Below are 21,915 nucleotides of genomic sequence, written 5' to 3'. Positions count from 1 at the left end.
CTTGATTATTATTGGGCACCAAAGATAAGAAAAGCAAGACGGGGTACAAAAATGCAAAATTTCAACAGTAATGGCAATGTTTGTCTTAGTCCAAAAGGGTCCTGCATTCTCTCCCCCTTCAGTGATTTGACAAGTCTTTGTACTTAATCTGGGGGCAGCAAATCATGCAAGCGAAATCTGTCTCTGATGTGAGGTCGAACATCTTCATTCTGTGTGGAGAAAAAGACATTTTAAAAGCCATGTAATTTCAAAGATATGATCCCATAACACTGTGAACATTCTTCCTTTGCAGAGAAAATATACTATTTATTTTACAACATACTCTGTTTGCCAAATATAAAGATACTACACAGAAGCAGTTAACTTAGAATTAAATTTAGATTTAAAAAACTGTCATTAAAGTTTTAATTCTGTAAAAAACAATTATGCACTAAGAGGCAAAACCAAAAGAGAAGTAAAAGTGTTAAGCCACTGAATTCTACTTCATTAGAAAAAAATAACCCCAGAATAAAGTTTCAGTAGCATAAGCATTAATTCTAGACCTGAACTATGAAAGCAAAGTGAAATCAATTTAATAGTGCTAGTGAATTTGCCAAGAAGCAGCCCAGTGAAATAAAAACATTCAATCTGCAAATTATTAAATACTGATAGGTATGATTTTAATATAGTCATGCCTAAGGTTAGAAAATGCTTGTAATCCTTTTCAACTTTTGTCCTAATCTCACACCAAGCTGACTTTAAAAGTCCGTGCACATAAAGTAAAGCAATTAAAAAGATTTATTTCGGGGCGCCTGGGTGGCTCAGTTGGTTAAACATCCGACTTCAGCTCAGGTCATGATCTCACAGTTCGTGAGTTCAAGCCCCGTGTCGGGCTCTGTGCTGACTGCTAGCTCAGAGCCTGGAACCTGCTTCAGATTCTGTATCTCCCTCTCTCTCTGACCCTCCCCTGTTCTCACTGTCTCTGTCTCTCAAAAATAAAGAACATTAAAAAAAATTATTTCAACAGAGTTGAGACAACAAATGCAAAACACAACAAGATAAATAAGATACTTACCAGTTCTACAAGCTTCTCCAGAAATGGAATCAATTTTAAAAGTTCATTGTCATTTTTATCCATAAACCAGCTTTCTATAGGGATTCCATTAGATAGCTAAAATAATAAATAGGTAATTAAATCCTCTTTTTATTACATTTTGCATAATTTGTAAAAACTTAAAAGAAAAATAACATACTTAAGTACACAGTGATCTGCAGAAGTTACTGTGAAAAGGACTGCCATCTGAGTTTATGGTTGTTACATTCTGACAACTCAATAGTGCAAGAAACAGATGTTAAGGAATACATCAAAGCCTAACTGGTTTTTCAGCTTAATGTCTTCTTAATGTATATAAAACTAAACAAGAAGATCCACTGAAACAAGTTTTATAATTACATAATTAAAAATATTACTTTATGGATTCAAGAAATAGTTACTATTAGTCAGCGCTAGGCACTGTGAAAAGGGGTGTTGTCAATGTAAACAACACTATCAAAAAGCCTATATACTTTTACACAGGGACTATGTGATGTTCACTGTTTTATTTCTGACAAATGGCACAAACGTAATAAATTGATGCAATGGTATTTCACTAAAGAGGCGTCTAAAAACAAGAATGCAAACCATACTTGTTTTATAGTAAGTAATCTCTAGGTTATTTTTAACATTAATGCAGAATACTATATTTAAGATGGTGGATAAATAAAATGATTTTATTCAGGAACCAATATGAAATTCTTTTTTTGTTTTACTAACATTTTTATTTATTTTTGAGAGGTAGAGTGTGAGTAGGAGAGGGACAGAGGGAGAGGGAGATACAGAATCAGAAGCAAGCTCCAGACTCTGAGCTGTCAGCACAGAGCCTGACGTGGGGCTTGAACCCACAAACTGTGAGATTATGACCTGAGCCAAAGTCGGCCACTTAACTGACTGAGCCACCCAGGAGCCCCTGAAATTCTTAAAAATATATTTTGAAATGTGACCTATGACCTAAATTGAACACAGTTCAATACCATATGCAGTTTTCCCATATTTCTTTTTTCATCTTTTTACTGTTTACTCTTCACTTGTTCTATCTATATCCAACCCAATTTCCACCACCCCTATTCTACACTGAGATTTCCTTTACAATAAATATATTCAAAATGTGATATGTTATCTTGCAGGGGTGCCCAGGTAGCTCAGTCAGTTGAGCTTCCGACTCTTGATTTCAGCTCAGGTCATGATTTCACAGTTTGTGAGTTCAAGCCCCCTCACTGGGCTCTGTGCTAACAGTGCGGAGCCTGCTTGGGAGTTTCTCTCTCCCTCTCCTTCTGCCCTTCCCTAGCTTCCGCACATCCTCTCTCTCAAAATAAGTAAACATTAAAAAAAAAAAAAAAAGAAAGAAAGAAAAACAAGGGGCACCTGGGTGGCTCAGTCGATTAAGCTTCCAACTTCAGCTCAGATCATGATCTCACAATTGGTGTTCAAGCCCCATGTCAGGCTTGGTGCTGACATACTGATTTAACAACTGATAAGAATGGTATTAACTGATGCACAGCTTACAGTCTCTTTTTATCCAGACTTATTACCCAGATTTTTATTTATGTTTTCATTCGTTTAAAAGAAAAATGTCCAGAAGAAATACAAATTTGGCATTTCTAGTTCTAAAAGATAACACTAAAAAGGGAGATTTCACCAGTGAAAATTCTATTCTCCTATTATATTCTGTTTGGCACCATTTGTTCTCATTGCATATATTTTCCCCAATCTCATTTTGTTTAGCAACCCTCTCTTCGTACCTGATACGCAAAGGCTTGTGGTGAGTTGTCAATTATTATAGTTTTTGAAAGATCTCTCCCAAGAATATTTAAGTCCTTTATATAATTTCCTTGTACACAAACACAATGCTCACGGAAAAGCCGATGCCTAAACATAAAAATAAAAAGAAATTAACTTGAAAAAATCTCTAAAAAGTACAACACATACTGAAACATACACATATACCACAGGCTTTACAGTTTTAGCCTTTTCTCTCACAAAGGAAATTCAAATACAAATGTGGGCCTAAGCTTTGGGCTACAGTTTTACTCTTAAAAATGTTAGCAATTATTGAAACCTTACAACCAAATTATTACCATGCCTTTAAGAACTTTGGCTTATCCCGAAATTTTATATTAAATTATCAAGAGGGATTAAAAACTCTGTAAATTGTTTTTGTAATTTATTTACCCAGGAAAGCTCAGTTCAGATGCAGCATCTGGTTGTGTCAGCGAGGTCCTGCTTTTTAACCAATTTTCCAGATGGTTGACTGAGGCACAAGGAGGTCAAGTGACTTGCCCAAGGTCACACAGTAAGTCAGTGGTTAGCCCCGCATTGGAACCCAGGATCCTCCTGGCTCCCAGTCCTTTGCTCTAACCAGAAGACCACACAGCCTCCCTATCCCTGTACATGCCAGAATAGAAAATATAAGAAGGAATGTTTCTGTGTTGGCATTTTAAAAAATGTTTTTAGTTTCCCTTATAGATTTTGAGAAAAGCTGTGGAGGCCAAAATACTCCATCATTTCATACTTTTCCCAAATAACCATCTTTTGTTTAATTTAGTGTGAATATGAATATTTGAAAAAACAAGGATTGAATGAAATGATGAATTCAGATTCAAATATTACAAATGTAAACTGATGTTTCACCAATGATAGATACTTAACTGGAAAATGCTGTACCATTAAAAAAAAAGCTATTAAAAGTCTTATAAGATTTATATACTGTCATAATTATATAATATCATTTAGCACCCAAAATGTTAGTCTGGGAATATTACTAATACAGATCACCCTGAAATACTCCATTTGCATACATTAGTAATTTGATAGTTTGGCTTCCTTGTGACTTAATCTCACTAGACAATTTTTTAGCAGCTAGCGCCTACTTATACATACCTATATTGTTAATTATGGAATTTCAAAAAGGCATTTTCTACCAACAAAATCAGCCATAGCTCTAACAACAACAAAACTCAATCTTAAAAATATTAGTGCCAGTGATGATGACGTCAAAGAGTTTTCCAACCAGAAAAAATGTAGTAAAACAGTTCTTCCCCTCCCCTTTTTATAAAGAATACTTTTTATCTGTATAAACATTTCCATTTGAGGAAACTAGAGAGGCAAGTGCAGCAGGTCCACGCAAGTCACTACTGATGATTCTTTGCTAATAGCAGCAAACTCACCCGAGACGGGAGACAAATGAACATGTATGTGGATATAAATGATTACTGTAAATTATACTAAAATCCCTCCAGTTATTCAGAAGCCAGAGTCAATAGCAGGTATTTGCAGTTTTAGAAAGGAACTACTCTTGCTGGTCATCAGATTTGCATTTGGACTCATGAGACTCAAATATCACAGGAATTTCTGAGTCTACCTTATCTTTAACATAGCACTCTAATTCAATATACTGTTCAAAACGTTTCTATTTTAAACCATTCAAATACAACTAGATAAAACAAATTTAAACTCCCAATGTGTAGGTTCGTAAAACTAGTTTAAATGAGGGGTGTTAATTTGTAACACTATAATTCCATGACTATGATTTGTTCCCTAGTAAAATGATAAGAAACCTCTAAGAGAGAACAGAAATCTTCAGAATGAATTAAGTTATCAAAACAAAACCAATTGTGTACTTTTGTGAAAGTTAGGTAAAATAAGCATGTATTATACTTTTATGAACAGAAAACATTTTTATTTGTGTGTCTAATGCTTGCTTATATTAAGGAAGATAAAATGGAAAGTGACAAGGACAAATTTTGATCCTTTAGATTAAAAACAACAACAATAACACAGTTTTTTTTTTTACAAGAAAGCAAATCCCCTAAACATGAACATCAGAAAAATTCTTTTAACATAGCTGCAACCACTCTATAACAAAGGTACTATTAACAGTAGAAATTAGGATTTTCCACTAAAAAAATATGGAAAAAATATTCAAGAAAATGAATTCCTAGCTATTAAAGCTTTTATGAGGGGCGCCTGGGTGGCTCAGTCGGTTAAGCCTCCGGCTTCGGCTCAGGTCAGATCTCACGTTTGTGGGTTCGAGCCCCACGTCGGGCTCTGTGCTGACAGCTAGCTCAGAGCCTGGGGCCTGCTTCCGATTCTGTATCTCCCTCTCTCTCTGACCCTCCCCCTTTCATGCTCTGTCTCTCTCTGTATCAAAAATAAATTAAAAAAAATTTTTTTTAAAGCTTTTATGAGCCTTCTCTGGCATCTCTCTCAGCTCTCTTGGTTAAAAAAAAAAACATAGATTAACTCTGAAATCTTATAGGATGCAGCAAGACTCCTGACAGTCTTAATCTCACTTCTGTTGATAGAAATAATGGAACTAATTTTCAAACTTTTAAAATTACCCGAGGCACTCCCACCTAACCAGGAACACATTGCATCTGCTGGCTCAGGACACACACAAGGAACTGAGTCCAGATCGGGTAACTTGAGTGACTAAACCAACTGCAATTTCCAATTAGAGTCATGTAATGTTTTCTTTCCATGGAAGAGAAATTTGCTCTTGAAAAAAGCAAAAGAGTTTAATTTATCCTTTCTGTTAAAATTAACCTTTACTTCTCTATGCCATTAAGAAAAGGTGACATAACATGCATTATCTCAGAGACATAAGGAAGTGAAAACATCATGCACACAGTGAAAAATTCCACATTCCCCCAATCTCCCCCCAATCCCAAAAGAAGTGAGGATACAGATGTAACAGTGAATAAATACATTTGTTCTTTGTATCCTTTAAAGAACGTCTGTCTGGAGTTAATATCATTAGGAACTCTTAAAGAGTTTGGGGGCTTTAAAAAATTCATTTTCACCATTCAACACAACAAATCTCTATATATGCAGCCAACTGAAAATGGCCATGAAAATTAAATAGAATCATAGTAACTTCATAGATCAGTGTGACAGACATTTCCACTATTTCTTAATTAAATTTACCTGACCAGTTGCTTTTTAGGGTCTAGTATGTTCAGTAACTTGTCTGCATACACCTTCTTAGAAGCAGTAAAAAGAATGATCTACAAATTCAGGGGAAAAGAAGTAATCATTATACATGATCTAAATATGGGTACTATATTGAATAAAATAAAAATACTTATGCAATTAGCTTAAGCATGTTTACCTCATACATCTGAGACATTCGCTCCAGGAATTCCCTGAAGAATGGTCTTAATCTCACGTAAACCTAAAGAAATAACAAAAATAAGCTTCAGTAAATAAACCTATAAAATAGAAACAACTTATTTATAAGATATGTTGTGTTCTAACTTTGGATATATCATAATTAAAATGTTCATATTTTAAAGTAATAGAAAAGTATACTAAGTACCACTCAGCCAAATATATTTCACATACCAAATATGACTTAAAACAATCTTTTGGTAGGGTAATAATAATTAGTGATGTTACTTCTTAATAGTTAAATGGCAGCATACAATATAATGGTACTTTGTGGAATATAATTTTCATAAATGTTTCAACTAAAAATGGAAGGTTTCCCTTTGAGATTTTGATCCACCAATCAGCTCCATCTTCCAGCCAGGTAGCATCCGTCCAATTATTAGGCAGGCTGTGTGTCCACCTCTAGCTGACCTGTCTCAATGACCTTCCTCTATACTCAGAATTTCTTCTTAACAATCACCTGCTAAGAATACCTTTATTTTAAATCTCTAGTAAGGTAAATAATGTTCCAGAAAGAGATGTCTGGATTGGTGGGTTTACGTAAGTGGAATTTTTCAGAATTCAATCTTGTTCTACATTTACTGATTCAGATGTGGCATCTAAATTAGTTCTACTGGGCTACTTGAGATTGAAAATATAATAGGCACATCAGTTATCAAAACCACATGGCAATATCAGGAAAGACTACAATACCCAAAGAACTGCCTTATATACATTATTTCCTCATGTCTGTGTCTATCTTCTTGCCTATATTTAATGTAGCTCTTACTCCAGTTTTCACAAAACAGAATTATAACCCATGAGCAACCACTAAAACTGATCTGCAAAAGATTTTAAATTGTATTTTATGACAGAATTTTATAAAAAGAAAAATTTATACTTTATACTCAAAAGTGATTATTAACTCCAAACACCATGAACAACAATATTTATAGAACACCTGTGCACCAGATTCACTGGACTCAGATTAAAAACCAACAATAGCAACAACAATAACAAAAGAAAACACTGGTGGCAACAAATTCAAAATCTAGACTTCATGAAATTTAATTGTATAAACACACATCAGCACAAAAAAATGCCCTCATGCTAAAAAATCTAGTTCTGGGATTGTTTTAGGATAGAACAGGGAAATCATGTGAAGAATTCTAGGAGCTACTGACCATGTACCTCCTTTATGGTTTCCAAAGCCCAAAGGGCATAAGACAATACTAAATATATATATAGTAAGTACCTGATAATAAAAAAAAATATGCTGAGTAAATGAAATTACCCAAGTTAAGCAATATAAGCAGATAAAGAGAGGCAAGCATATATGACTATATAAGGACAGATAAAGAGAGGCAAGCATATATGACTATATAAGGACAACTATGAAGTTTCCTTAAAAACTGATCACTTGTAGAAGACAGATTTTGAGTGATGATAATATCATTCTACCTCTATCTCCAGGCTAGAATGATCACGTTTACTTGTTTTTAATCTTATTAGTCAGGCATTTTATCTCAATTTCTTGGCTAATCAAAAACAAAGTAAGCCATATACCCCGACCACTAGATCAAACAAAAATAACCAAATCCTCAGTGTCCAATCACGATCATTTAGGATGAGGCCCAAGAAATTTAACTATGAGCTACTCTTCTAATTATTTTTAACATTTTCATCCTAAAAACATTTGGTATACTTTGTATCCAACCCAAGTAACCGATAGATTGCCTTAAATGGAAATACCATTTTTTATTAACTATGGTGTTAAATAGATTTGTGATGATTAAGAAAAAAATCAATTTAGTCAATACTTTTTTTCCAATTACCTCATCTCAAGGAGGATGATAAATTATGAACCAACAGAGCCTTTTGTTGCTAAGAAAGTTTATCATTTACATACATTTAATTAAACAGTATTTTATTTTTGCATTTATGTTAATTACTTAATTGTGGTCTCAATTTCCCTGTTATCACTTGCTCCATACTATAAACTAACCTAAGCAAGGCCTCTGTAATTTGGGATTTGCTTCCTCTGAATCCTAACATACTTCCATTTCAGAGGAATACTTCTATGTAAACAGTATTACCCAAGCAAAGTAAGTAGAACACTATACAAAGGTGACATTTCCAACTTCTTATACATGACTTCTAGATTAAGTCAAAACTGTAACTTCATTATACACTCAACTACACTGACCATTCTTAATATAAAAATACATCTTAAAATTTGACATTACATTCAAAATGTACTTGTTTACAGGGGACGAAAAAAAAGGTAGCACTGAAGATGGGGAAATAGATTGATAAACTATTTCCTTACCATGAGAATAGAATAATTGTCAACTGTAAAAGTTCCTATCCCCAAAACAGATTCACTATTTGAACAGGTCATTCAGGATTAAAATATATACAGAGAAACTAAGGTGTTTAGTGGGAAAACAAAGAATCTAGAAAGGTATAAAATAATAGTGAGCACGGGTGAAGGTTCTATGTGCTACAAAGGTAAAATCTCAGAAAGAAAAATAGAAATGGAGACACAAGGTCAGTAAGGTTGAAGTCATGTGGATGGATATATTAAAGCAGAAATATATAAAAGTCAGACACTAAGTACTGTCTAGTAGGAAACAACAATTGTTAAGGCTTAAAATAGGAAACAGAACAACTGTTAAGGTATGTATAATACAAAGAGACTATGATCACTTATTGTGTTAGGTCACAAAGATACAGAAATGTACAAACGCACAGAGGTATGCCTCCAAAATCTATCCCACAGATGCTCATAACTACATTTTCCTTTTCCTAACTTTCTCATAACAAAGATTCCTGTCCTGAGCTGCCTATTTCCCATTTCCACATTCTTTCCCTACTTACTATTTCACCAACAACCATCCTTCTACAAACTTGTAACTTTTTAAAATAATGTAGTCTTCCAAATCTAAGAGTAGGCTAAAAGTTTCACTTCAGTTTGGAATACATATGCCCCTCCAAATATACGGCAATTATTCTATCTACCCTACAAACAGTTTTAATCTATCACTACACAATATGCATTTTGAAAAAGTCAAAAGTTAAAAAATAATGCAGAATTCTATAAAGAAACAATTATATAAAAATACCATACCCAAAGATATGTCTTAAATAGCAATGACTACCCAAAGATAGGATTTATGAGTATGTTCATTATAGAAAACGTTAAACTCTTATCAGAAAAATACATGCAAAATTGTGATAATGGAACTAATCTTGTATAATCTTATGGACTGATGTTACTAAAGTTTAAATTTTATATAGAAAAAGTAATGAATATATATAACAGAAAATATTACATTACATCAAGATTCCCTGAGAAGAACAAATACCTGATAGCCTGTACTTTCTTTGGTGTTAAGACAATAACAATGTCCCATAATTGTGTATGTAGATAATCCTACCAGGCCATAAATGGTTAATAAAACTAAATTTAATAAAAGCAGTCAACAAAATAGCAATCAAGTTGTAAAATGATTATAAATATTTTGCAGTAGTCTGTCTAAATTCAAACTCATGACTAAATATTCAATGTCAAGCTATATATACTGAATAATTTCTATTAGTTTACCAAATCTTATCTAATTTTATAGATTATTTCACTTTTTAAAGAAATTTCATATATAACTTTAACAACATGAATGAAGCAGAAGCAGAAGGAGAAGAAAATGAAGGAGGAAGAAGAAGAGGGAGAAGAGGAGAAAACACCCCAAAGCAGCTTCACTTGTTAGCAACTGAATAAGAAAAAAAAAAAGCTATTACATGTAAATATTTTAAGGAAAAGTATTTCTAAATAGTTTTCAGCACAGATAATATAACCTTGACATATTCAAAAACAAACATTTTAATAGTTTTTCCATGATATCCTTTGAATTTATTGCTATACTGATGTTTATTTTTATTAAAAAAATGTTTTAAAGTAATCTCTATGCCCAACAGGGGGCTCAAATTCATGACCTCAAGATCAAGAGTCACATACTCTACTGACTGAGGCACCCAGGCACCCCATATTGATATATGTTAAAAAAAAAAAAAAAAGTCAATTCTGTGGGACTCACCCACTTAAGAGTAAGGCACCTTTTAAATAAAATGACTGGTAAATGCAATTTATTTAATCAGCAGTAAGTTTTTTTTTTAAGTTTATTTATTTATTTTGAGAGAGAGACAATGTGCGTGCACGTGGCGGAGGGCAGAGAGAGAAGGAGGGAGAGAAAATCTCAAGCAAACTCTGCACTGTCAGACAGAGCAATGCAGGGCTCAAACTCATGAACCGTGAGATCATGACCTCAGCCGAAATCAGATGTTTAATTGACTGAGCCACCCAGGTGCCCGATAAGACTTTAAGACCGTAGAAAACCAATAATCCTGTGGAATGTGAAGAATGAGATGCTAATAACAACTGAAAAATCCTACCATTCGTACCACAGGTATACAAGTGACTCTGTCAATTTGTTAACCCTTCTGTACACCTCAGTCTCCTCATACATAAAATGAGTAAAATAAGAGTACCTACCTCATAGGGTTGTTGTGAAGATTAAGGAAATTAACACATGTAAAGCCCCTAGACCAGTGCCTGGCACACAGAGACTGCCCACGGCTATTACTTATCCACCTTATTATTTAGTAGTCATGAGGAGAATAGCTAGAATAAGTATGATTCTATGGGACAGTACTGAGCAACCTCAACTCAAAAAGAAAGCCCTACAAGATGTAATCTATACTTTTAGAAGAGTGAAAATAATCATGAGTTCTATCAGTTGATGGTTTCACCATTTAACTTAATTAACACTTAGCATCAATACTAGAGCACAGAGACAAAACCAAATCCTCTTCATAGAAAGAAGGTTGCCCAGGTAGGCCTGCAGAGACCTCAACTTCATAACCCCCTGGGTGACATTACAGTCATCCTTTGCTTAATATAATTCCAACAAGAGGTAGATAGCTACTGGGGATAGTATTTGTAGGCAGATCAATCTGGAAATGAATAGGTAAATACTAGAACATCAAAATCAAGAATAATAAAATTAAAAATCCACAAACTAAAAACTTTTGCAAAAAATTACACTATTTCAAATAGCAAAAATATGAAAAGGAATTTCTCTATAGAGTCTACATGGGATAAAATGAAGTTAGCAATAAAGCATAATTTTCAGGTAAAAATTGGTGTGTGTGTGTGTGTGTGTGTGTGTGTGTGTGTGTGTATGTAAACTATTGCTGGGTTTATTTAAATAAACTTTAGTCATTTTAAAAACAAAAAAAAGGTCAAGTTAGTAAAACAAAAAATGCTGCCTTTAAAAACAAACCAAACTGCCTAAACCGCTCAATACGCTTAGTAAACAACTGTCACGTCTCCTAAATTTGCAGCACATTTTCAGCTGCTGAATAAGAATTTTTCCATGCATTTTTTAAAAGAAACTGCCTCTACTTTTACGATATATTTAAAAAGAATACAAAGAATTTCCCATGAAATATATTTTATCATCTTTGAGTGGCAGCTAACTATAGGTTTCAGCTCTTTCTTTTTATTAACCTAAAAAATCAATAATGAATAATTACAATGAAAAAATAGTACCAATGACTAACTATAATTACTAATAAGGAAAGTTACTTTAAAATTACTTTTAATATTAACCTACAATTGGTTATTACAATATTGTTTCCTATCAGCTAAAATATTACTTTAACCTCAATACTAAGTATCCATGAACCACAAATGTTTTAAGGTATATTATAAATATGACTTTTGTACAACAAAAATTATATTTTATGAAGCTCAAAACAAAATGCCTCTTGGTTAGTGTCAATTTAAGCCAGAGCTTGAGAGAAGGAAAAGTGATTAGGTATTTACTACAAAACTCTTCCTTTACATGATTGCTTATTTCTCCACAAAGCAAACATAATGCTGACTTTTTAAAGAAAGACTATAAAGAAGAGATAGAAGCCACTGACTCACTGACTTTTCTTGTTCTGTGGTATAAAATATTTGAGATCCTTATGAAAACTATCCTAGGCTATAAGGTACCCAAGAAAACACACAAACTATAGTGATAAGGAAGAGTCTAAGCTTTGCTAAACATGGAGTTTCCCACCCTCCTCTCCCCCCAACTTTTCCCATAAAAGCAACCTCTACTAATAAAACAAAGCATCCTTTATTAAGTAGCTCCCTACAGATCCTATCTCTCCTTGAGTGCTTACCACAATCTGATTTCTGGACAGCTGACCCAAAGTGTGATGATTTTACTGATCTTCAGAAAGCCACTGACTGGCTAAAGTCTTATTGGTGAACAGAGTCAAAAATCAGATGCCCCTGCCATACTTTACAGAATGAGGAGTTGGACAGCACAGTTACGTTTGGCTGCACTGTGGTGAAACATATGAGGCATCTTCTTTTTGTCTTCAATTAGCCACGTTTGGGCTGAGTAGCTCTATTACATCTTCAAAAAACTGAGCTCCAGTTCTTGATGGAGATAGAGGAAGGTCATTGAGGAGGTGGTTCAGCTCAAGAGCTAAGTGAAAAATCTGTCTTTTGATTCAGTCCTGCTTGTGGATAGAAGTCATCTTCTGGATGGAAGAGGGAGTGAGATGACCTAGAGTCTTGAATTGGTGGATCTGCAGGAACAGAAACTAAATACAGTGGAGACCTCTTAACTGAGTAACACCACGAGATGGATTTCCTGACAATGTGTCAATATAAGCTAAATATAAAAATTAAATGTGCATTGGAACTGATCATGCGCTTGTTTTTTGAGATATTAAATGCATTTGCACCATTCTATGAATAAATACGTTTCCCCAATAACTAACTATAAAACACTTTATGGAAAAACAACCAACTTAAAGGGGTGGAAAAAAACCAAACAAAAATCCATACACTTTTCTCTGTAAATGCCATACCCTCACTTTAAAAGCTCAGTTCTTTTGAATGACTTTTTCTCTCCATCTACACAAACTATAATCTCTCTCTCCACATAGTATCAGGAGTAACATGTATCAAATTTTAATCTGGAGTTGAATCTTTTGGGTTTTTATAATCTCCCAGAGAAATGGAATTCAGATACACTCAAAATACTAAACTGAGGCCTGAATAATGTACCTGCTCAAAAATTCTGACTTGAGTAAGTAAGTTGAGTCCTACTTATCAATCAAAAGGAGAGTATATACCGGGGAGTCTCAATTGTGAATTGTGGTCACCTTAAATTTCCCTCAAACTTTCCTCTGAAAAAAACTAAGAAAGCCCACAATCAGATTATAGTGGATCTAGTTTAAAATTTTTCTATATATTAACAAGAATTCTGATGAGCATTTGATTACTTACTTCCACTTAGAATGTGATTATGTAAATTTACTGTATATACTCTCATAATTATTAGACCAAGGGTCAGCAAACTAGGGCTTATGGGCCAAATACAAACATCATTTATTTTTGTAAATAAAGTTTTACTGGGACGAAGACATGTTTATTTGATTACATTCTTACTGTCTATGACTAGTTTCATGCTACAATGGCAAAAAAAAATATCTGAAACAGAGATTGCAGAACCTAAAATATTAAAAACTGGCCCTTTTCAGGAAAAAGTTTGCCAACCCCCGATATAGATGATTATTAAAACATATATAAAATAACTTACACTTTAAATTGTGTTGAAAGAAAAATAACACATAGAATTAAAACTAGATATAGGTCAACCATAACAAACTTACCACAAAAAGAAACCAAAAGTAAAATAAGTCCCAAGAGGACACTTTATCTGGCACTGATTCAGATGAAGAATCTGATCCTATCTTAACATTACCATTTTATTTTTTAGGAGTATATACATAAATGCTATGGAACTGACATATTCAAGAGTATACAAATAAATGCCATGGAACTGTTCACTTAAAAATGGTTTATGTTGTGAATTTCACCTCAATAAATTATTTTTTAAGAGTATATATAGTATTTTACAGGTTTCTAACCTTTAAGTGGGCCACATTATATTGCAGTGGTTAAATATGTAAGTTACATCTTACCTAATAATGTGGTTTCTCCAAAATCTCTTAGATCATCTCAGACCCTTGTGTATATTTCTTCTTTGCCAGTAGATGGAGACAACACCACTGAAAGTTTAAAAGACATCATTCCCTGTTTAAAGGGAGCTTGCTGGTCTGAAAACTGGGGGAACCCTAACCCAAGATCTCTTCAAAGTTATTTTTTTAAAAAGCTGACAGAATGGCTAAGCCAAAACCAGAAATCCAAAGGAATGTACCCAATATTAACTATGGACATCCTCAAAAATTTACTAAAGGGGGACTAAACTCTGTTCATGATGTAGTAACTAATAAATCATAATATTAAAATGCAATCATCCCTGTAACTTGTAAGATTCAAACTTCCTACTCACTGCTCCTAATTTAGGCTACATGATTTCTTTTACAGTTTAGGAAAGTTTATCTCAGAATATGAAAGAAAAAGAGTTCTTTGAATTACACAAAGGTAGATGCAGTACATACACAGTTTTTATTATAGTCGTATGCACCTCTAGAAGCCTTTTATTCAAAATAAGACAACTATCCAGATCCAAATAAAAATGATAAGAGCTTTACAAAAAAGAAGAGAATTAAAGCAGAGATGGTGGAAGCAGCAAGAAAAAAATTCAACCTTACGGTCACAATGAAAAGAAATGCTCATGAAAGGAAAGAATCAAATTCATCTAATTTCCAAGTTTATTTCACTATTAAAAATGACATAAACAGACCAAAACTATCTGCAAGAAATTTCAAATCAGAAAGCTTAAGAAGTCATCCCAAAACAATTATTTAATATTTTTCAAATAACTTTCCTTTCTAAATTCAAGGCCTGAATCCAGTTTTGAACAAAAAAACCAAAGTTATCAAGGTAAAAAGAGAAAACTATGAAGATACTGCTATACTATTTATATTTTCCAGAAGACTCCTGTCCCTGACAAGACAGGAACAAGAACTAAACAAGAACAACCTATTTGGCAGAAAATGTCTTACTAAGAAAAAGGATTACCTTAAACCAAATAATATCCAGTTAAAAATGAATATAAAAATCTTAAAATCCCTTATATTTATGGATAGTTTGCTCATTCTCTGATAAAAAATCAGAACTAAAATCAGGTTCCATAGAAGAGAAATGAATACAGTACTCAGATAATAGCATGATAACTAGGTTAAACTAGAACTGACATTAAGTGCTAAAGTAAATCCTCTTACAACTCATTACAAGATGAAGTAGGTAAGGTAACTCCTGAACCACAAACTTCTATTTAACTCTGAAATTTTATGATTCCCAAAAGAGAGTAACCATCATGTGCTGAGAAAACTATACCAACATTCTAACTGCCTATTAGGAGCACATAAACAACCATGAACACCTTTTCATCATCCACACAGCAAATGTTCTGTGGCTTTATTTAATTCTTGGGTTGGCTTCCTCTTGACAAAGAACAAACTTTTTGACCCTTTCCCAATCCTTCAACAACTATAGTATGGATGATGGTAATGCTAATTAAATAACAACCGCCACACAGAAAGGCACTTTGCAATTTTCGAAGTGTATTCATATATATTCATTAAAATTTTATGACAGGAAAATCTCAGATGTAAAGTAAAAGCTATGGCCAACAACACAATTCACAATGAAATGTAAATGATACTTGTATTTTTGCACAGTTACCTGTCAACATAGATGAGGGAGAAATGCTTTTACCCAGCTTTTTAAAGCAATAACTGGAAATGTCCTGGAATTCTGTGATTAATAGAAAGTAAATCTACCAAACTACAATCTACAGAACATATTACTACAAAAGGAAATAAAAATGACCAACAAGGAATGAGTTTTCTTTATACTAACTAGATTTGGGGGAAAAATAAAACACACACACAAAAAAACGTAACACCAGGTGTTAACCTGGCAGGTTCTTCTTGGGGATCTATGTTGTCAGTGCTTCTGCCTCCACCTGCTGGCAAACATATTATGAAACTAGCAGAGATCACTGGGTTAAAAAATGTTCACATTTTGGATAACATTTAATATTTTATATAATTATTTAGCATGATGCTACTTTGTGTTAATAAATCAGTTATGTATTGATGAAACTCATTAGGAAAAAACACATTAAATTTTACACACATAAATAAAATTACAAAAGATTTCTTAGTTCAGAACATTATCTAACAGGCCAAAAACCAAGTTAAAAAAAACTTTTTAATTACCTGATAAATGACATCTTGGAAAAGGACTGGAAAAGTAAGTGCTGCATCTTCTAGCTCATTTAGACTACAGTGTACTAGTGTTTCATCCTTAAAATAGAAAACACATATTGAATAAACCAAGACACTAAAAGAAATTTCAAATGATAATTTTATGTACCCATGATCACAAAATACATTTTTTAAAGTACTCACTCATATGTGGGATTTTATATTTATCATACATTGCTGTGTGTGACACAGCAATTTGGAATAGAATTTTCTAATCCACTGGTTCTCAGGTATGGTCCCTGGACCAGCAAGAAGTGTCAGCATCTTCTGGGTTAGAAAGGCAAATAACTAACTAGTTAGAAATGTAAATTCTCCAGCTCCACTTGTGATAATTCAAAAACTCAGAAGTGGGTAAAGAAGAAAGGAGCTCAGCAATCTATATTTTAATAAACCCTTTAGGTGATTCCAATGTATGCCCAGTCTGAGAACACTGCTCTGAGTTCTGCACTTGCCAATTTTCTGCTAAGTATAATAAATATACACTCCTTTTATTTAACAATTAACAAATGTAAGTTTAGAATCTAAATATTTTTTAAATTACATATATTTTATTCCCATAGCTCCTTATCCTTAAATCTTTTATAAAGACTTTTATTTTATAAAATGGATGTCTTAGTATCTGCTGAATATGTTCCAGACATAAACATTATTTAACTAAATTAGCAGTCAATGAAGACTTGTCCTCTTTCATCACCAAACTGTTTTCTCATTAAGAGGATAAGAAGGTGAGGATCATTCAATCTCAGATACGTGCAAATATTCATATTTCTTAAATACTGAATGATGAAAAAAACAGGAGTTCTATTTGTAGTTAAATGACAAAATGCTTTCTTTTAAAAAGCTGCCAAGACTACCCCCAAAATTTTTCAATGCATTTAAAATGAATTAAAATGAAACACAAATGTTCATACCTTGTGATTCCACATCTTATTAGCTGGAGTGTTTCTTTTAACCTAAAGTTAACTCTGGGGAGGCAAAGAGCAAAAAATACTCTAGATATGCCTCATTTTCTTTTAATAGCATATCAGACTACACATTTCAAGGTACTGTCTTATCTTAAAAAAAAAAAGTATCCTCTTTCCTACAACTGAATAACTAATTCTACTACTTCATTTACATACTATCTAAATTTTGATAATTCTTCATTTACTTCTATAAAATTATTCACTTATGCACAGCCAATTTCTATCTTTCCTTCTCTATTTACCTTTACATTGGATTAAAAATTACATGGTCAAACTTGCTATGATGACCACATCAACTCTTAACATAAAAATGTAACAAAATCTTTTTTCAGTTTTTCCACTAACTTGCACATCACATCTAAACTACTCATAATAGTTTCAAAATTTTTCTCTTTCTACTTATCCTCTAATAAATACCTTAATAGTTAGGACCTCTGGATACCTCTCTTACACCTCTTTGGCTGGGCAAAGGCTAAGGTACTGAACTCTCAAAAGAGAACTATACATGCTAATTAAGATTTAAAATAATAATCTTTTTGTCAAGAAAAAAAATTTATGAGAAGTAAATCTCCAATTATAGGATACCAGTAACAAAGGCTAAATCATAAAATGTTTCCAGTATTATGTAAGAGGTAAATGTTCAGCTTTCAAAGCTCTTCTAGTATCCTAAAATATAAATTTCTAACACACCAAGAGAACGTATCAAAGGTTTAATTAGCAGTAAGAGCTCATGCTTTGGGTAGTCTACTAATAGTTATTGGTATTAGATAATACATAAAAATAAGAACAGGAAAATAACTATAATCTTGCATAAGGTTAACTCACTGGGACTCAGATAGTATTTGGTCCTTCAGGGAAACATAATCCTAACCACCATCACCACCACCACCCAAAAAAGGTGAAATCTAAGCATGAAATCAAATTAGAATTTATTGGGAAATTTAAAAAAATATATATCACAATGGTTTCAGAAATATGAGGAAAGAACTAACTTAAATACAAAAAATGAAAGCCTAATTTACGTCAAAGAGTACCTGATACCAACCGTGGATCCTGGCATTAGACTATACTTCAAATAAAACCATTTTGGAACATCTTGGACACATCAGGTAAATGTGTAAGCCTATTCATTCAATTGTACCCTTTTAGGTATTTTTAGCTAGTATTTTTAAAAAATAAATTTAACTTACTTTCTCTACCTCTATAGATAATATACTTACCAGGTCTAAAACTAGGGAAAATTCTGGTGTGCTTCTTGTTTTCAATGGAAGAGCAGGTTTCCTATTTAGTTGTTCTTCTGTTAGTGGTGGAACGTGTTTGATGAAGTAATACCTATAAATAATATTTTTTAAAAATCTCAACATTTCTATTTTTTATAAATACAAAACATATTACTAAATTCAGCTCATATGTAAATCTTTAATTAAATAATATACATTTAACCTAGTAAACCAAACCTATGAAACATAAATAAAACTGAAAATATATAAATTAGTATTTCAATAACCCAGTAAAATTATTAATACCTACAGGTCACATGATCTTTGCAATTATACCATTGAGCCACTCTTCCACACACATACTTTCAAGAGGGAAAGGAAAACAAAAGACAGAAACAAAACAAACTCACGGGTCAAATACTTCCCAGTCTTCTTCATAGGTGGCCTCTGCATGAGTTGATGAATAACCACTATCTGGAGTTACTGGTGCTATTTAATAAAATGAAAAACAAAATGTTAGTTTTAACTCACTATGAGTATACATTTTTACTGATTTTACGTAAGATTTTCCCGATGCCCTGTGTATTTTAGGTTAAAGATACAACAGAAATAACTTATAATCAGTATTTCAAAGCAAATTTATCAACACATAAATCTAACTCCAGAAGCAAAGGAAAAAACTGCCATTATAGATAAAATGGCAAGCTATCATGGCTAGTAGAATTAAAAATCCTTAATAGCAAAGAAAAAATTTACTACTTATTGCCAGAAAAAAACACTCCACAAAACTTCAGTTTATAACTGGATAGTGTCTATGTGTATAACCATGAAAACTTCATGGGGCTCTTGCAGCAGTAACATTTCTTAATCGTTACTGATCACTGAAAAATGATCAATGAAAAATCAATACATATGTATGTGCTGACAATAGACCTAAAGGTAGTTTTTGGTTTTTTTTTTTAATTTATTTTTGAGAGACAGAGAGAGGCAGCTGGAGCAAGGGAGGGTCAGAGAAAGAGGGACATACAGAATCCGAAGCAGGCTCCAGGCTCTGAGCTGTCAGCACAGAGCCCAACGTGGGCTCAAACCCACGAACCATGAAATCATGACCTGAGCTGAAGCCTGACGCTTAACCGACTAAGCCACCCAGGCACCCCTAAAGGTAGTTTTTAACCTGAGATATATGAACATTCTTTAAGAGGTTCACCCCCTTGTGGACTTATGTTGTATGTACATTTTTCCAGGAACCTCAAGGCTATCTAAAATCTTTTAAAAAGTTAAAGAAATTCTGCTCTAGGGGTACCTGGTGGCTCAGCGGGTTAAACAACCAATTTCAGCTTAGGCCATGATCTCATAGTCTGTGAGTTCAAGCCCTGCTTTGGGCTCTGTACTGACAGCTCAGAGCCTGAAGCCTGCTTCAGATTCTGTCTCTCTCTCTCTCTCTCTCTGCCCCTCCCTCACTCATACTCTCTCTCAAAAAATGAACAAAAACATTAAAAAATTAAAAAGAAATACTGCTCTATATAGAAACCACTGCTTTAGAGGAGGCTTTATTTTACTCTAATTTACAAGCAACCTAATAATCATGAAGCAGTTCTATATTCCATGACACGTGGTGCAGTTTATGTTTAAACTAAAATTCTATCAACTGACAGAGCTTTAGAAATCATAGTAGGAGGGGCACTTAGCCTGCTGAATCAGAAGAATGAATGACTCTTGATCTCAGGGTCCTGAGTTCGAGATCCACCCTGGGTATACATATTACTTAAATTAATTAAAAAACTTAAAAAAATTTATGCTGGGAATTTTCTAGACAATAGCTATAACTTTTTAAAAAATGTTTTTTAATGTTTATTTATTTTTGAGAGACAGAGCGTGAGCAGGGGAAGGGCAGAGAGAGAAGGAGACACAGAAACCGAAGCAGACTCCAGGCTCTGAGCTGTCAGCCAAGAGCCTGATGCAGGGCTCCAATTCATGAACCGCGACATCATGACCTGAGCCAAAGTCAGCCGCTTAACCAACTGAGTCACCCAGGCGCCCCAATAATTACAACCTAAATTCAAGAAGAAGACAAGAGACAACATTATTATTTAGAAGTAATGTTTTAGATAAAAGCTTAAGTTGGATGCTAGAGACTGAAATGCACCCCAAAATGGTATTTGGAGGTGAAGACTTTGGGATGTCATGAGGTCATTAGGGCAGAGCCCTCATGAGTGGGATCAGTGCCCTTATAAAAGACACTCCAGGGGCACCCAGGTAGCTCAGTTGGTTCAGTGTCCAACTTGGGCTCAGGTCATGATCTTTCGGTTTGTGAATTCGAGCTCCACACCAGGCTCTCTGCGGTCAGGGCAGAGTGCACCTTGGATACTTTGTCTTCCTCCCTCTCTCTCTCCCTCTCAAAAACAAACAAACAATGGAGCGCCTGGGTGGCTCAGTAAGTTAAGCATCTGACTTTGGCTCAGGTCATGATGTTGTGGGTCATAAATTCAAGCCCCACAACGGGGGCCTCTGTGCAGACAGCGCAGAGCCTGGAGGTTACTTCAAATTCTGTGTCTCCCTCTCTCTCTGCCCTCCCCCACTCATGCTCGCTCTCTGTCTCTCTCAAAAATAAATATTTAAAAATTTAAAAATAATTAAGAAAATAAAAAAAATTTTTAAACCCACAAAAACAAAGAGACTCCAGAAAGCTCACACAACTTCTGCCTTGTGAGGATGCATGAGAAGACAGTTGTCTATGAACCTGAAAGCAAGCCCTTAGCCACAGACTGAATCTGCTGGCACTTTGATCATGGATTTCCCAGCCTCCTAAACTGTAAGAAATAAATTTCTGCTACCACCTAGTCTATGGTAATTTGTTATAGTAGTCCAAAAGGACAAAGATAGTGGAGCACAGCAAAACGGCTGTAATCTGTCTGTAGAAATGGAATAGTGGTGGATAACAGTCTTTCAAGACAAAAGAAATAGTTTTTTCTATTACTACATATTAATTTCTCATGTATGAATTACCTTGTAACACAGTATGTTCAGTGAATGATGCAAGATGTAAATCATAACTTTTGTCCATCTGTAATACTTTATACCAAAGACAGTTCATTAGCCTACGGGTTAATGGAAAAATACAACTAACCACGTCTGTTTCAAATTCCTATTAACCTCAAAGAAAGGAAGTAATATTTGAGGGCCTTCATGCTGACCATGTTTC

The 21,915-nt window shown here is 33.8% G+C and overlaps 1 protein-coding gene across 4 annotated transcripts in view; it reads right to left on the bottom strand.

Annotated features, from left to right (window-relative positions):
- Positions 1-21,915, bottom strand: part of CTDSPL2 (CTD small phosphatase like 2) — a 76,676-nt gene that overhangs the window by 2,201 nt on the left and 52,560 nt on the right. For 3 of the 4 annotated variants that reach the window (XM_029951361.1, XM_029951363.1, XM_029951362.1), the window contains exons 6-13: positions 19,124-19,202; positions 18,714-18,825; positions 16,481-16,567; positions 6,186-6,248; positions 6,002-6,081; positions 2,818-2,944; positions 1,055-1,150; positions 53-209 (exon numbers count right to left, since the gene is read on the bottom strand). In XM_029951361.1, coding sequence (XP_029807221.1) covers positions 144-209; positions 1,055-1,150; positions 2,818-2,944; positions 6,002-6,081; positions 6,186-6,248; positions 16,481-16,567; positions 18,714-18,825; positions 19,124-19,202 — 710 coding nt within the window. In that variant the 3' untranslated portion in view covers positions 53-143. Of the gene's footprint in view, positions 1-52; positions 210-1,054; positions 1,151-2,817; positions 2,945-6,001; positions 6,082-6,185; positions 6,249-16,480; positions 16,568-18,713; positions 18,826-19,123; positions 19,203-21,915 lie in introns of those variants that run through there. The other variant, XM_029951364.1, reaches the window with a different exon arrangement.

The sequence above is a fragment of the Suricata suricatta genome, chromosome 9 (genome assembly GCF_006229205.1).
Source record: "Suricata suricatta isolate VVHF042 chromosome 9, meerkat_22Aug2017_6uvM2_HiC, whole genome shotgun sequence".
Lineage (NCBI taxonomy): Eukaryota > Metazoa > Chordata > Mammalia > Carnivora > Herpestidae > Suricata > Suricata suricatta.
The sequence above is the reverse complement of the archived record's forward strand: the minus strand, read 5'-3'. Positions and strand labels throughout refer to the sequence as shown.